This window comes from Schistocerca cancellata, chromosome 8, assembly GCF_023864275.1.
Source record: "Schistocerca cancellata isolate TAMUIC-IGC-003103 chromosome 8, iqSchCanc2.1, whole genome shotgun sequence".
Lineage (NCBI taxonomy): Eukaryota > Metazoa > Arthropoda > Insecta > Orthoptera > Acrididae > Schistocerca > Schistocerca cancellata.
Genome location: NC_064633.1, coordinates 41,917,868 through 41,934,930, shown reverse-complemented (window position 1 = coordinate 41,934,930; position 17,063 = coordinate 41,917,868). Strand labels below are relative to the sequence as shown.

Sequence of the window (17,063 nt, the reverse complement as noted above, 5' to 3'; positions counted from 1 at the left end):
GTCACAACCGACGAAAAGAAAGTCCCATTCATGCTGTCGTTGCGCGTCAACATTGCTGGGCAACATGCCACACGGGCAGCCGTGTGGTCGTCCGTCAGCATTCGTGGCACCCACCTGGATGACACTTTTCGCATTTTCAGGTTTTCGTGCAGGATTGTGTGCACAGAACCCACAGAAATGCCAACTCTGGAGGCGATCTGTTCAACAGTCATTCGGCGATCCCCCAAAACAATTCTCTCCACTTTCTCGATCATGTCGTCAGACCGGCTTGTGCGAGCCCGAGGTTGTTTCGGTTTGTTGTCACACGATGTTCTGCCTTCATTAAACTGTCGCACCCACGAACGCACTTTCGACACATCCATAACTCCATCACCACATGTCACCTTCAACTGTCGATGAATTTCAATTGGTTTCACACCACACAAATTCAGAAAACGAATGATTGCACGCTGTTCAAGTAAGGAAAACGTCGCCATTTTAAGTATTTAAAACAGTTCTCATTCTCGCCGCTGGCGGTAACATTCCATCTGCAGTACGGTGCTGACATCTCTGGGACGTATTGACAATAGACACGGCCTCATTTTAAAACAATGCGCATGTTTCTATCTCTTTCCAGTCCGGAGAAAAAAAATCGAAGGCCTTAGAACTTGAATGCACCTCGTATTTGACATATCAACTTCAACAAGGAAACTTGATAGTGTAACACCGGCCTAAGACGGCCCCGAACGCCGGGCAACACAACTCGTTGCTTTGTGTGGTGTCCGGCAGGACACGGAGGCGGTGTCGGAGCTGCTCGCCGAGATCTACGCCTGCGAGCGCACCCTGGAGCGGCTGTTCGCGGGGGCGGTGTTCGGCCCCCGGGCGACGCACTTCATCGCCGGCTGGAAGAGCGACTTCGGCGACGGAGCAGAGGGTCTGGCGTGCACGCAGTACTTCCTGCAGCACGCCGCCGCCGCCCGAATGCACTTCCCGGACGGTAAGTGATCGCAGCATATACTTCCTGCAGCATCTGCGTGGAGATGTTGAAAAGCAATGCCTCCGAATGTTTTACGTGAAAACTCTCAAAACTTTTTAAATAAAACAAGTGTTGTTAACATTCTACGCCTTTGTTCTTCATGTCCACATTTAACATTTTAAATGTTCGGATAATAAGTTGCCGTCTCTTTAATCTAAGAATAGATGATCAATGCAGCTAGCCGCTATCTCTGTGTAATGTCTTGTCTGTATAGAGGTGTATCTGTTGTCTTTAAGATCCCTTCACCTTCACACATAAGTCTATACAGTAAAGTAAGGCCCTCCCAGTTCTTGGCTGATCCGTGATAAGACAGGCGAAAAATTAGACTAATGGAGGATTATTAGTATTATCTCTATTTTCATTCGCTCTTTCTCTTTCTCTCCTTTATCTATGTATAGTTTAAAGATAAGATGTCATTACGTGATAAAAAGAATCAGCCAAATAGAATCTTTGGTGGAGTCCTTCGTCTTGGTAATCAGCGGCTGGCTTGCTGTAAGAGGTCTTTACATTTATTATTACTGTTAAACACTGCAGTCAGTCGGGAGAATCAATCGTTTGGACAATTTGTTCCTTTTACGAAAGATTGTGAATTCCAGATGTGTACGAAGCCTTTTTGGACGATTTAACACAGACTCAGTGATTGCAGGCTCTCTTCGACACAGCTAAAACTGCCCCAATAATTACAGGGCCAACGTGATCAACAAATGATTCAGAAAAAAACTCATTCGTTCATTCACTCCAGAACAAAAAAGTCCCAAACCTTATTTATGGAGGAAATCGTGTATTAAATCCATCTCCATTACATGTCCAGATCTCCGGTGATTCCACGCCTTAATTATTTTCCTTTTACAATCTCTTTCTCTTCAAAACAAACCGCCAATGGCACAAATATTAATTTTTCTCGCTTTCGCGAGAAGAAAAGCAGAATATGTATCTCTCAGAAACACGTCAATCCCTCAACAGATACTCCAGAAGCCGTCCTAGTTACCACTCTAACAACCATGGAGAATGCATATATGCATATCTATTATTTCAAAGAATAAACGCACTAGAAAATACTTTGGCGTCGACGAGCTGTCGCCGCATATATTACGAGAAAATCAGATCAGATAACTTTTCCAAAGTGAATGAATGTGGATGGTTTGATTGAAAATGATTAATTGGTGCGTGGTAGAGGGTATTTGCTGTTGGGACATTACAATGCCCCTCGCAGCGAGCGAAGTTTGTGAGCCTAATTTTGATTTACCGAACACACTTCGCGAGCTATCTATTAGTGTGGGTAACCCGGAAGTGATGAGTGTCAGTCCTCCGACTGAAAAAAAATAATTATGTTTAAGACAGACGAAGAAAAGAAACATTGAAAACAGAAGAAATGAAGAGACAGGTACCGCGGCTGTATTGCTTTTACGTGCATCAAGGTGTTATGTCTGCTGTGCACAACCAAGGAAGATGATCTTTCATGAAACTATTATCAGGGTCAACCCATTCGGGAACTTTCTTAAGCAGGGAAACCTTGGAAAACCTCTTAAGCCTAGACCCCCAGCCTACGGTACATAGAAGTTAGGAAAGCCTACAGAAAAAAAAAAAATAATTTTGAAATTGATCCCTAAAGGAAAGATAGGGATAGATTTATATAACGATTTGGAGAAGAGTGATTTGTGCCTCTAGCTAAAAATATTTTACAATCAATAACTCGAGTTTTTTTTAAGTCTTATTCCCAGGACAATATCTTGCGGTGCTGAAACTCCCCCGCTCCCCCGGATCTTGCATGTCCCCGACGTCCACATTTGTATTCGGTCTTCTACGCGGCACACAATGGGATGAGTAGAAGGGACAGGTATACCAGATTTTACATGCAACATTCATTCCAAAAGAATTAGCAATGACCGAAAGGGAAACTCTTCCTGTAAAAGAACTGGTTAGGTTGCACCGTCCAAGATTCTCCTGTATGAAAACAAAATCCCTATGGCTTCATGCATCCTTTCTCTTACGATGTACTGCAAGGAATTTAGCCATTGACTTAAGGTTTCCATTTATCCATTGACTATTGCTGTTGCCGAAAACATCATAATATTTACTCTAGTTTCAATTTTCTTTTGGACTTCGCATCATCACTTTTGCTTATAAGTCCAAAAATTCTGACACATTTTCTGTCAATGATTTATTCTTCGTAATTTAAAGGATTCATGCAACTTGCAGTAGATTTTGGATTCAAATCATCGAATAATGGAAAGTGTGGTTCATTTTATACAAAGACATAATCCATCATTTCCTTGAAAAGTCATATCATTTATCTATACTCATAAAAATTTTATTCTAAATACATATATTTCTCCGCTTGATTACTGTAATGTAAAAGTTATTAGTAGTGAGGAATGTGGATTCACTTCTTTCATTTATTCTCTGATTCATCCGACACTCATAGATACACATATATGGAAATGGATTTTCAAACAAAATTCCAAAGTGAACAAGACTCATTAAATAACTACTAATTCTATGAATATTAACTTCTTTTGACATTCAACAATAAATCAAAACCTCTTAACCTCTAATTATGATACTTTTTTGAAGTTGAACATCAATCCGTTTCCCCTCGCGTGTGATGCAAGTCTCTTACAAAGCATATCTGTGTCGTCTATATCGATTCTAACTCTCGCGCCGACGTCAGTTGTTTTGCGCGGGAAATTATCTTTGCGGCGTTAATCGTCACTCATGATTCACTGCCTAAACGCATCACTTCACACGTTTACACATCTAAGCGTGCACTTGAAATTATATATGAACATTCACTGGGAATCTCTTTTGATTATGCAGCGTCATTTTCGGGAAATATTTCTTTCTTCTTCAAGGTCATTCAGATCATTTATACTTCTTGATGACATTAGCAATGCTAAAGTTCTATGTTTACCCAAACACAGGTGAAGCCTATCTCCACTATCTTCTTTGCAGCACTCGATAGTTATAGTTAGTCACTATTTTTACAATCTGTGTCACTGATTAATTATTTCAGTTTAAAGTTTTCTAACACTAAACACACACAGTTTATTGTTATGTTTTTACGAGCGTTCATCTCTGTCACTCGCAACACCATTCCTCCCTATCTTCATTAAATTTTTTCAAGTCGTTATGGGAAAATAACCCTTTAATTTTGATAGATCCAGGGTATGCTAACAGATAAGCCCCAGGGTTCGGAATTTGTAGAATGATGTATGGGCCAGTATATAATAACTCCCATTTCTTTATACTCTTCTTTATTAAGGATGATTTGGTATGTCTTTTGACTAGTACCTTCTCTCCGACGTGGTACGCCTGTACCCTCTTGATTAATCTGTCATATTGTTGTTTTCTCTGATCAGCCTTTTGCGTCATATTTATGATGGCTTGTCTTATTTTTTCTTCCCAAGGCATCTCAGTTTCCTGAGTTTTGGGCATATGTTCAGTCCAGAAGTTTTCTTCTTTTGCCTCGAACATCAATTCATGAGGTGTATAACCAGTGGAGGAGTGGGGCATGTTGTTGTATATCTGCTCAAATTCTTCCACATAATTTGCCCACGCAGTCTTCTTATTATGGCAATAGGTCCTCATAAAGCGATTGAACTCTCTAAAAATTCTCTCAACCAAATTGCCTTGTGGGTGGTAAAATGATTTTAGCATGTGTTTCACACCGACTTGAGACAAAGCCTGTTTCCATCGGAGTCCCGTGAATATCTTAGCATTGCCTGTTATTATCGCCTTAGGTTTACCAACATGTGGAAGATAATCCTTTGTCAATCTTATTACAGTTACTTTGACTGTAGCCGCCTTTATCGGGTATAGCTTTGCGTATTTCGTACACACATCAAGAAATGCCAACACATATCTAACACCTCCTCTTGAAGTAAGTAACGGTCCACACAGGTCGCACGAAATTAATTCTTTTGGTTCTCGGACTAATATAGAGCATAATGGGTGCTTACTCCCTTTCGAATCCGGCTTTGCTTTTTGACAGATTGTGCATTTCTTCAAGACCTCATGCACTCTGCGCTTTATGTTGGGAAAATAACAGTACACACTTACCTTGTCTGCGCCTTTTGTCGCACCGAAATGTCCCCAGGTTAAATGGGTGAACCATACGAGTTTCTCTATTTGCGCCTCAGGTATACAAACACACCAACGTACTTTTTTTGGCCTTCCACATCGGAAAAATAATACGCCATTTACCAGCTTGTAATAATTTGCCATCTGATCCGAAGGTTGTTGTTGTAACCTTTGAATGACACTTCCCCATTGAGCATCTCTTTTCTGTAACTGTGCCATATGCGCACACAAATTGATGTAGTGCGTCTTATATGGATTTTCCTGCAGCAGCAATACAGGGAATTCTGAGTTATTATTTACTTCAATTTCTTTAGTCAAGCCCTGTGGTGACCTTGATAGAGCGTCAGCAATAATGTTTTGCTGTCCTGAGACATGCATGATCTTAAATTGGTATTGTTGCAGAGCGAGAGTCCATCTAGCCAGTCTGGGGTGTAACAGTTTACACATCTGTAAAAACGTTAATGATTGATGATCGCAATATACGACAGTCTTTGACCCATATAGATAATAATGAAATTTTTTAAATCCCCAGATGACCGCAAGAGCCTCTAATTCTGTCGTCGTGTAAGATCGTTCACAGTTGGACAAAACACGACTAGCAAACGCAATAGGACAGAAGGTGAGTTGTCCATTTATCTTGCGGTACTTGGAAAAGGCACGCTCCAATACCCACATTCGAAGAATCTGTTGACAAGTAAAATTCTTCTTGCATCTCCGGATGGTACAAAAGCGGTGCATTTACTAATTGCTTCTTTATCTCTTCGAATGCTTCTTGACACTCTAATGTCCAGAGCCAGGGCACATCCTTCTTCAACAGACTATTTAGAGCTGCTGTGTTCATCGCCTGATTTGTTATGAATCTTCTAAAAAATGAGGCAAGGCCCATAAATCCTTTTAATTGCCTCCTATTCCTGGGTGTTGGAAACTTACTAATTGCAATTAGCTTCTCCTTCGTTGGTAAAATTCCCTTTGCGTCAATTATATGCCCAGGAACTTGATTCTGTTTACTGCAAAATGGGATTTCTGTAGGTTAGCAGTTATTCCCGCGGTTTTGAACACGTCCAACACTCGGTTCAGTAATGTAGTATGCTCCTCCCAAGTTTTCGATGCAATAAGCAAATCATCAACAAACACTGTTATCCTGCTTCTGAGTTCTGGGCCTAGTGCATAATCTAGAGCTGCTATAAAGATTCCAGCACTAATGTTGAGTCCGAAAGGAACTACGGTGAATTGGTAACTTCTTCCGGAATAAATGAAAGCCGTATACTTCCTTGATGACTCATCCAGCTTGACTTGCCAATAAGAGCTCCGCAAATCAATGCTCGTCAAATATTGGGCATCCTGGAACCGTTGTATAAGTTCGTCTATGTTTTCCGGATGTGTTCTCACTGGAATTATGACTTTATTTATTTATCTGGCGTCGAGTACCAGTCTGACAGTCCCATTTGCTTTTGGCACAACTAACAATGGGGAGCAGTATGGGCTTGTAGAGGGTTCGATCAAACCCCATTTCAACATGCGATCTATTTCCTTTTGAACTTGAGCCTTTAACCTCCAGGGAACAGGATAGAAAGTTCTACAATACGTTTCGTGCGGCTTAACGTAGAGATGGCATATGTATCCCTTAATAACTCCTGGCCTTTCATCAAAAACGTTTTCATACGTTAATAATAATTCACTGAGCTGCTTCTTCTGATCTTCGATAATGCAGTCGGATTCATTTAACGTTTCAAACACTAATTGACCGAAATCTTCTTTGACTTGGAACTCATTAATTACGTGCTCTTTAGAATTTTGGGCCGGCCTGATTACTTGCACACTGATCCCACAATTATATTTTCTCGTAAGGCTTTCTTTTTTCAACAACTCCAACTCAATTTCTTGTTTATTAACATTCAACCAAATTTTTCCTGTTTTAAAATCTATTCTGCATCCGTATTGACGTAGGCTGTCGACTCCGATAATGCAATCTACCACCAAATTTTTCACAACAAGAAATGTGCTTAATATTGCTACATTTCCGAATTCCACACCAAGTAGTGACTGCACCTTTACATTAGCCGATCGAGCCCCAACGGCGCCTATTATTCTGCAATTTTGAACTGGAAAGACTGGTACTCGTCTTATATTTCTGATCCTGTTGAATAGTGCCTCCGAAATAACATTTGTGGTTGCAGCTGTGTCTGAAACCGGCACTATAGGTACGGTCTCCATAATGACTTGCACTTCGGCTACTGCCACCTGTTCCTTGTCGTCATCTTGTGGTTCTAAGTCCTCGGTCAGTTCATCTGCCAGTAATCGTCCATCATTATACGTTAGCATGGGTACACATATCCTGTTGCCCCTCAACCAATTGTTCACCGCTCCTCCAGGGCACGAGTGGGTCCTTACGAGTTTTTTGGATTTTGATTTGTCTGCTGGTTGACATCATCCGTCACTTCGGTAATTACCGGTTGATTCGGAGATGTCCGTCCCCACTGATGTTGGCTATTTGAATTCATTCCTCCCGGTTGATTCCAATTTCTATTATTTTTATTATTCCAGGCTTGAGGTCTGAAATTTCTTTCGTTCCCCCACACGGGGTTGTATCTTTTCCCGTTCCTGTTGTTCCTTGAATAGCCTCTCGCAAGACCATTGCCGGGATTACTATTGAGATTTTGAAGGGATCCTCCATTATTTAACGATCTCTGTTCATTCCTTCTAAGTGTCGATGGATCGCCCTTGGTATAACCCATACTTTCACCTTGCCTACCGTTTGGCGGAGGTTCTATCGCCCTATATTGAAATCTGTTATCACGGGCTTTCTGGTTGTTCTCTTCGATAATATCTATATGGTCTAACGTCGTGAGGAACAAGTCTTTGTCGTTGCCGTAAATCAATTGATTCCGGATGCTAGTTGGTAGTCTTGCCTTAAGTATCTTTATTATGTCTGCCAAAGGCATAGATCTGTCCCAGTATCTCGTTTTATTTATATATTTTTCGAAATACCTTCTAAGGCTTCCTTTCGAAAAGGAGAAAGGCTCTGGGTAGAGCACCTCCTGCCTTAGGCGTTCCTGTACCCCTTCTGACCAGAACTTTGCTAAAAACGCCTTCTCAAAATCGTCATATGTCGGGCTAACAGAAGTCATGTCCGAGGCCCATATCGCCCCCGAACCTTGTATATATCCTGTAACAAAACTGATCTTCTGCCACTCCGAGCAATTTCTGGGTAGCACTCCTCTGAAACTTCGAATAAAAACAATTGGATGGACCCCTTTTGTCAGGATTAAAAATCTGGAATTGCCGATGCTTTATCATTTTTTCTTCGGCATGCTACAGGCTTTCGTAATCTCCGATAGATAAGAATTCACGCGAACAACCAGCTTGTGGCAATTTAAGTTTGAATTACTTGCACAAGTCGGTATTGTGTGCGAATGGGCAGTAACTGGCTCTATAGTCGTTGCCAACTTCTGCTGCTGCCCTGTATTCATTTGTTCTGAGCTTTGTTGTGAAGCGCGCATCGACTCTGCTATCGTTTGTTTCCAGTGCTCAAAATCAGCACCTAACTGCTGTCGCACCTCCTCAAGTCCTTTCACAAACAAATTCTCTTCCTGTTTGCCAGATAAAATCTGGAATGCTGCCTTAACATTTTGCTCAATGTTTTCACACATTAGCCTTTTGTTTTCTAATGTGATTTCGGATAATTTACCCGTTAATTTGGTGGTCTATAACGTCTTGACGCTCTTTCAGATGTTCAACGTTTTCCTTTAGGTTAGTCTGTGTACGTGCCAATTCAGGAAGTTGCGCAATTGCACATGCCATGGCGTCTTGCTTTTGTACTAATTGCGGAACCATTTCCACTTGTTCCCGTACGGTATCTATCTTTAACAGCCACACACTCCTTCATTTCGACACGTACGCGCTGAGTAGATTCCTCACGTTGTGCTTTCACCAATTCTATTTGTGCAGTTAATTTTCGTTCCGTCTCTTCGGCCTGACCTTTGAGTTCCTTGGTCTTCGCCTCTATCCGCTGCTCTAATTCGGAAAAACTGTCTTGTAACTGCTGCTTAATGTCAGTCTGGACTAATTTCATCTCTTCTTGAGTTTGAGTGACTGTCACTAATTGTGCTTTAATATCGGTTTTCAGATTTTCCTGCGCTTCAGTAACTGAGGCTAATTTCGTATTCAAATCATTTTGCCCTTCAGTAATTGAGGCAAATTTCGCATTAATGTCGGTTTTCAAAGTATTCATGCTCTCGGTTATCATCTGCATCTGTCTCATGATAATTACCAATGGATCTAATCCCTGCTGCGCTGCTGCGTACTTGCTGTTACACCCGTAGCCGTATCTGCAGGGCGTTCTGTTGCGCTATCTGTAGCCATCGGTGCTACAACACTTTTTACTGCTTCATTATTATCTGTGCTAACAGCTGAAGGCTGATGCGTGCTACTTTGCTCGGCTTGACTCATCCCAAACATTGCCCTAGTTAAAACCATACAAATGTTCTACTATCACTATATGTGACTCCCTTCACACAAGAGTACTTCTGTGTCTATATGTGACTCCCTTCACACAAGAGTACTTCTGTGTCTAATTTCTTAACGTACATATAAAGATAAATGCAACTGGGACAGGTTAATCAAAATACTCCCTATATCTAACATGAACACAGATAATCGATATTGAAATATGAAATAACTGTAAACAGAAAAAGTGTATACTTCAACTGTACTAGCACGTTTCAATAGTAAAATTTTAAATGTGGCCTTTTCTCTGCGCCTAGCTTTTTTTTTTTTTTTTTTTTTTTTTTAAAAATGGACTTGTAGTCCGGGGTGATAGGTTACAATACAGCATCACCGGTCTATTGCGGTCTAACTGTGTTGGTGAGCCAGTAAATTTCCACTGTGCAGTGACTGCGTCACTGCAATTCACTTTGGAGGTGTGGCGGTGGGACTTATAGTCCCGTACCACCCTCTGACGGTGATAGTACTACATGAGTCGGGCAGAAAATTTAGCCTAACATGGGCAGGTGAAGGTGTGGCGGTGGGACTATAAGTCCCGTACCGTGGAAGATGACCCTGCGCCTAGCGTGCTGTCTTTCGGGTTTATTTGTGGATCCAATTATATCACCTGCGAGTCTTACCTCTCTTTTCCAAGCGTCAGTTAGATTAGCTCGTCGTAGTTGACATGAAACAGAGAACAAAATTATTTTAGCAACGTCCAAAAACGTGTCCTGTCACGGATTGGCCATTTTAACATTTTTAAATGTTCGGATAATAAGTTGCCGTCTCTTTAATCTAAGAATAGATGACCAATGCAGCTAGCCGCTATCTCTGTATAATGTCTTGTCTGTATAGACGTTGATCTGTTGTCTTTAAGATCCCTTCACCTTCACACATAAGTCTATACAGTAAAGTAAGGCCCTCCCAGTTCTTGGCTGATCCGTTATAAGACAGACGAAAAATTAGACTAATGGAGGATTATTAGTATTATCTCTATTTTCATTCGCTCTTTCTCTTTCTCTCCTTTATCTACGTATAGTTTTTAACATAAGATGTCATTACGTGGTAAAAAGAATCAGCCAAATAGAATCTTTGGTGGAGACCTTCGTCTTGGTAATCAGCGGCTGGCTTGCTGTAAGAGGTCTTTACATTTATTATTACTGTTAAACACTGCAGTCAGTCGGGAGAATCAATCGTTTGGACAATTCGTTCCTTTTACGAAAGATTGCGAATTCCGGATGTGTACGAAGCCTTTTTGGACGATTTAACACAGACTCAGTGATTGCAGGCTCTCTTCGACACAGCTGAAACTTCCCCACTAATTACAGAGCAAACGTGATCAACAAATGATTTAGAAAAAAACTCATTCGTTCATTCACTCCAGAACAAAAAAGTCACAAACCTTATTTATGGAGGAAATCGTGTATTAAATCCATCTCCATTACATGTCCAGATCTCCGGTGAATCCACGCCTTAATTATTTTCCTTTTACAATCTCTTCTCTTCAAAACAAACCGCCAACGGCACAAATGTTAATTGACTCGCTTTAGCGAGAAGAAAAGCAGAATATACACTTCTGGAAATGGAAAAAAGAACACATTGACACCGGTGTGTCAGACCCACCATACTTGCTCCGGACACTGCGAGAGGGCTGTACAAGCAATGATCACACGCACGGCACAGCGGACACACCAGGAACCGCGGTGTTGGCCGTCGAATGGCGCTAGCTGCGCAGCATTTGTACACCGCCGCCGTCAGTGTCAGCCAGTTTGCCGTGGCATACGGAGCTCCATCGCAGTCTTTAACACTGGTAGCATGCCGCGACAGCGTGGACGTGAACCGTATGTGCAGTTGACGGACTTTGAGCGAGGGCGTATAGTGGGCATGCGGGAGGCCGGGTGGACGTACCGCCGAATTGCTCAACACGTGGGGCGTGAGGTCTCCACAGTACACCGATGTTGTCGCCAGTGGTCGGCGGAAGGTGCACGTGCCCGTCGACCTGGGACCGGACCGCAGCGACGCACGGATGCACGCCAAGACCGTAGGATCCTACGCAGTGCCGTAGGGGACCGCACCGCCACTTCCCAGCAAATTAGGGACACTGTTGCTCCTGGGGTATCGGCGAGGACCATTCGCAACCGTCTCCATGAAGCTGGGCTACGGTCCCGCACACCGTTAGGCCGTCTTCCGCTCACGCCCCAACATCGTGCAGCCCGCCTCCAGTGGTGTCGCGACAGGCGTGAATGGAGGGACGAATGGAGACGTGTCGTCTTCAGCGATGAGAGTCGCTTCTGCCTTGGTGCCAATGATGGTCGTATGCGTGTTTGGCGCCGTGCAGGTGAGCGCCACAATCAGGACCGCATACGACCGAGGCACACAGGGCCAACACCCGGCATCATGGTGTGGGGAGCGATCTCCTACACTGGCCGTACACCACTGGTGATCGTCGAGGGGACACTGAATAGTGCACGGTACATCCAAACCGTCATCGAACCCATCGTTCTACCATTCCGGCAAGGGAACTTGCTGTTCCAGCAGGACAATGCACGTCCGCATGTATCCCGTGAGACCCAACGTGCTCTAGAAGGTGTAAGTCAACTACCCTGGCCAGCAAGATCTCCGGATCTGTCCCCCATTGAGCATGTTTGGGACTGGATGAAGCGTCGTCTCACGCGGTCTGCACGTCCAGCATGAATGCTGGTCCAACTGAGGCGCCAGGTGGAAATGGCATGGCAAGCCGTTCCACAGGACTACATCCAGCATCTCTACGATCGTCTCCATGGGAGAATAGCAGCCTGCATTGCTGCGAAAGGTGGATATACACTGTACTAGTGCCGACATTGTGCATGCTCTGTTGCCTGTGTCTATGTGCCTGTGGTTCTGTCAGTGTGATCATGTGATGTATCTGACCCCAGGAATGTGTCAATAAAGTTTCCCCTTCCTGGGACAATGAATTCACGGTGTTCTTATTTCAATTTCCAGGAGTGTATATCTCTCAGAAACACGTCAATCCCTCAACAGATACTCCAGAAGCTGTCCTAGTTACAACTCTAACAACCATGGAGAATGCATATATGCATCTCTGTTATTTCAAAGAATAAACGCACTAGAAAATACTTTGGCGTCGACGAGCTGTCGCTGCATATATTACGAGAAAATCAGATCAGATAACTTTTCCAAAGTGAATGAATGTGGATGGTTTGATTGAAAATGATTAATTGGTGCGTGGTAGAGGGTATTTGCTGTGGGGACATTACACACATATTTAAAGCCCTCCGCCGCTAGAAGGATACGAACTGTAGCTCTTAATATGGTGGTGTGTGTCGTAACTACCGTATGTCGGTACCTGAGAAACAGCGTGCTATATGAGGTGCATTCAAGTTCTAAGGCCTCCGATTTTTTTTCTCCGGACTGGAAAGAGATAGAAACATGCGCATTGTTTTAAAATGAGGCCGCATTCATTGTCAATACGTCTCAGAGGTGGCAGCACCGTAAGGCAGATGGAATTTTACCGCCAGCAGCGAGAATGAGAACTGTTTTAAATACTTAAAATGGCGACGTTTTCCTTACTTGAACAGCGTGCAATCATTGGTTTTCTGAATTTGCTTGGTGTGAAACTAATTGAAATTCATCGACAGTTGAAGGAGACATGTGGTGATGGAGTTATGGATGTGTCGAAAGTGTGTTCGTGGGTGCGACAGTTTAATGAAGGCAGAACATCGTGTGACAACAAACCGAAACAATCTCGGGCTCGCACAAGCCGGTCTGACGACATGATCGAGAAAGTGGAGAGGATTGTTTTGGGGGTTCGCCGAATGACTGTTGAACAGATCGCCTCCAGAGTTGGCATTTCTGTGGGTTCTGTGCACACAACCCTGCATGACGAACTGAAAATGCGAAATGTGTCATCCAGGTGGGCGCCACGAATGCTGACGGACGACCACATGGCTGCCCGTGTGGCATGTTGCCAAGCAATGTTGACGTGCAACGACAGCATGAATGGGACTTTCTTTTCGTCGGTTGTGACAATGGATGAGACGTGGATGCCATTTTTCAATCCAGAAACAATGCGCCAGTCAGCTCAATGGAAGCACACAGATTCACCGCCACCAAAAAAATTTCGGGTAACCGCCAGTGCTGAAAAAATGATGGTGTCCATGTTCTGGGACAGCGAGGGCGTAATCCTTACCCATTGCGTTCCAAAGGGCACTACGGTAACAGGTGCATCCTACGAAAATGTTTTGAAGATCAAATTCCTTCCTGCACTGCAACAAAAACGTCCGGGAAGGGCTGCGCGTGTGCTGTTTCACCAAGACAACGCACCCGCACGTCGAGCTAACGTAACGCAACAGTTTCTTCGTGATAACAACTTTGAAGTGATTCCTCATGCTCCCTACTCACCTGACCTGGCTCCTAGTGACTTTTGGCTTTTTCAAACAATGAAAGACACTCTCCGTGGCCGCACATCACCAGCCGTGCTGCTATTGCCTCAGCGACTTTCCAGTGGTCAAAACAGACTCCTAAAGAAGCCTTCGCCGCTGTCATGGAATCATGGCGTCAGCGTTGTGAAAAACGTGTACGTCTGCAGGGCGATTACGTCGAGAAGTAACGCCAGTTTCATCGATTTCGGGTGAGTAGTTAATTAGAAAAAAAATCGGAGGCCTTAGAACTTGAATGCACCTCGTAAATGAGTTTCGAATTCGAAGAGGTCGTTCAAACACGGAGGGCCCTCTCCTTCTACATGACAAATGCCTGACCACGCACGAGCTATGCGACATCTGCAACACTCCGACATCTTGAGTTCATTGTCATCGATCATCCTTCACACTGTACTGACTGGGAAGCATCTGATTTTCACCTGTTCCCAACCTTCAAACCCACGAGGACTTCACTCTGATAGTAATCAAGCTGTGTAAGCAGAGGTGACAGATTCATTAAAGTGATCATTCGTTGGGAGAATAGGGTGAGTCATATTTACTAACATAACGTTTGTTTTACTTAATAAACTTTAAGAGTTTTCACATAAACTCTTCATCAGGCACTCGTACATCTACTTCTGTAAGGTATTTCAAAAACGTGTGATATATTCCTACAGGCGATAATGTTTGTCAAAGTTAGACCAAAAGTCTACGTAATGATATGTCTGGAAACCTGTTGGAAATGTGCCAATCTGTTCTGTCATTCCCACATGTCTGATATGCTTAAGTATACACTATAGCCATTGTTGTACGGAGTGCCACGTATCGTGTCACATCCTTCAGCGCTTTTCTGCGGTGACTCGCGAAGTCTTTCAAAACATCTGCCTCCAACCGGATTGCGTCACACGCATCGGCCATGTGCTCCTGCAACGCTTCGACATTGTCGAAGGGATCGGGCACACATCAAATCCTTTAATTGACCCCACAATCAGAAACCCAACGGGTTGAGGCCTAGTGAGCGAGGGTGTCCTATCAGAGCTCCTCGACCCATGTAACAGGGAGGCACAGTCGCATTATCAGTACAAAATAGGCTGGTGCCCCGTCGTGAGTAAGCTACAGCCGTTGTCTTCCTGCAAGTGTAACGACCTCCAGTAGCGCTGGTAATTCATCGAGCAGATATCGATGACACGCAGCACCCGACAACTATTCGGTAGTGTGTTAGGCCCTATGAGTCCGTCCTCGACAATTGCTGCTCATACATTAGTACTGAAGCGACCCTGACGCCACACCTCCATGATTGCTCGATGATTTGTATCTGCCCATGTGTGCGTATTACGGTAATTTACCATGTCATCTCTTGTAAATCCTGAATACTACACATTAATCGTCAAAAGTAAAATAGCCCATATCTCAACAGGTATTGCTTTCCGAGCATACGGGGTGATTCCGTGATGGTGCTACACAAACTTTCAGGGATGATGGAGAAGAGTAAATGTGTCAGTTTGAGGTAAGGGACCCTGGTCCGGAAACGACCTAGTCGAAAACTATAAGCGAATATCATACGTGTACCAGTGTACATAGTGTTTATTAGAACGTAGAAGCCAAATTACTGGAACATATCCTACATGTTATCCTTCGACGGGTGTGGTTCCAACATGATGGAGCCCCCATCACTTTGAACTGAGGGTTCGTGAACACCTGAATCAGACATCCCTGGAAAGATAGCAGGCAGAGGAGGTTACGTTTCGTGGTCAGTACGTTCACCTCATCTCGGGCCACTTGATTTCTTCTTGTGAGGCCGTGTGAAAAGTTTTGTGTACGGGACTGCTGTCGAGACTTAAGATCTCCTAGCAAGAAATCTCGCTGTCTGCGACACAGTTCAAACGACTCTGCGGATATTAGAACAGATGGCTCAAATGGCTCTGAGCACTATGGGACTCAATTGCTGTGGTCATAAGTCCCCTATAACTTAGAACTACTTAAACCTAACTTACCTAAGGACAGCACACAACACCCAGCCATCACGAGGCAGAGAAAATCCCTGACCCCGCCGGGAATCGAACCCGGGAACCCGGGAACCCGGAACAGATACGACAGAACTTTGTCTGGGGATGTCTTGCCTGCTTTGAAGCAGAGGGATGCCATGGTGAACAACTTTTGTAAATATAGCAGTTTGTAAAACTTGTGCTGGTAAATGGAATTCATTACGAGTATACTGTAGACTTAGGATTTTCAGTCTCCTTGACAACAAGTCATGTGTGGCGTTACTAGTCCATCGGCAGGTGAAATTATCGGAGGGTATTGGGGAGTATTCAGTGCGAATTCCATATGTCATGTTCACGGTACGTAAGTTGGTGATCATAGCTTGAGCACCGCCTGAGGCTAAGGTGAAACTTGAGTAGATTTTCGCTTACGCATTTCGAATCAGTCATTTCCGGACCAGGGCCTCTTACCTCAAATTAATATATTTACCCTTATCTATCATCCCTGAAATTTTGTAACATCATCACGGAATAACCCTGTGTGGTTATAAGGACTTTCCTTCTAGTCTTGACAAATACTACCTACTGTAGGAGTACGTGACACTTTTTTTTAAAACGTCTGTATATTGTAAAACCCACTTCACGGTGTATAGCTGAGGTACTTCTGGTACCTTTGTCATTTCCCCCCTTCCCTTCTCCATTCGCGACTGGCAATGGAAGAGCTACTGTCGATAAATTTCTGTATTAGCTAATTTTCTTGTCCTAGTCATTTCGCGAGATTTTTGTGGAAGAAAGGAATAAGTTTACCAATTATTCTTCGAACTTATGCTCTCGGAGTCTGAAAATGGCCGCTCTTGTAGCGACTGCCACCGGAGTTCGTTGGTCACCTCCGTAACGCTCTCGCTCTTAGTAAATGATCCCTTGACGACACACGCCCTCTTGATTGCATTTTCTCTAAATTTTCTGTTCATTCTGCTTGATAATGATTCCAGACTGATGAACAGTACTCGAGAGTACGTCGAGCAAGTGTTTTGTGAACCACTCCTTTCGCAGATGGATTACATTTCCTTCGATTCTTCCAACGCA

At 43.6% G+C, this 17,063-nt stretch overlaps 1 protein-coding gene across 1 annotated transcript in view; it reads left to right on the top strand.

The window, feature by feature from the left end:
• LOC126095026 (uncharacterized) overlaps window positions 1-17,063 on the top strand; it is a gene marked incomplete at its 3' end in the record, with an annotated part of 123,927 nt that overhangs the window by 78,746 nt on the left and 28,118 nt on the right. The window contains exon 2 of the mRNA XM_049909688.1: window positions 769-976. Within this exon, the coding sequence (XP_049765645.1) occupies window positions 769-976 (208 nt within the window). The remainder of the gene's footprint in view (window positions 1-768; window positions 977-17,063) is intronic.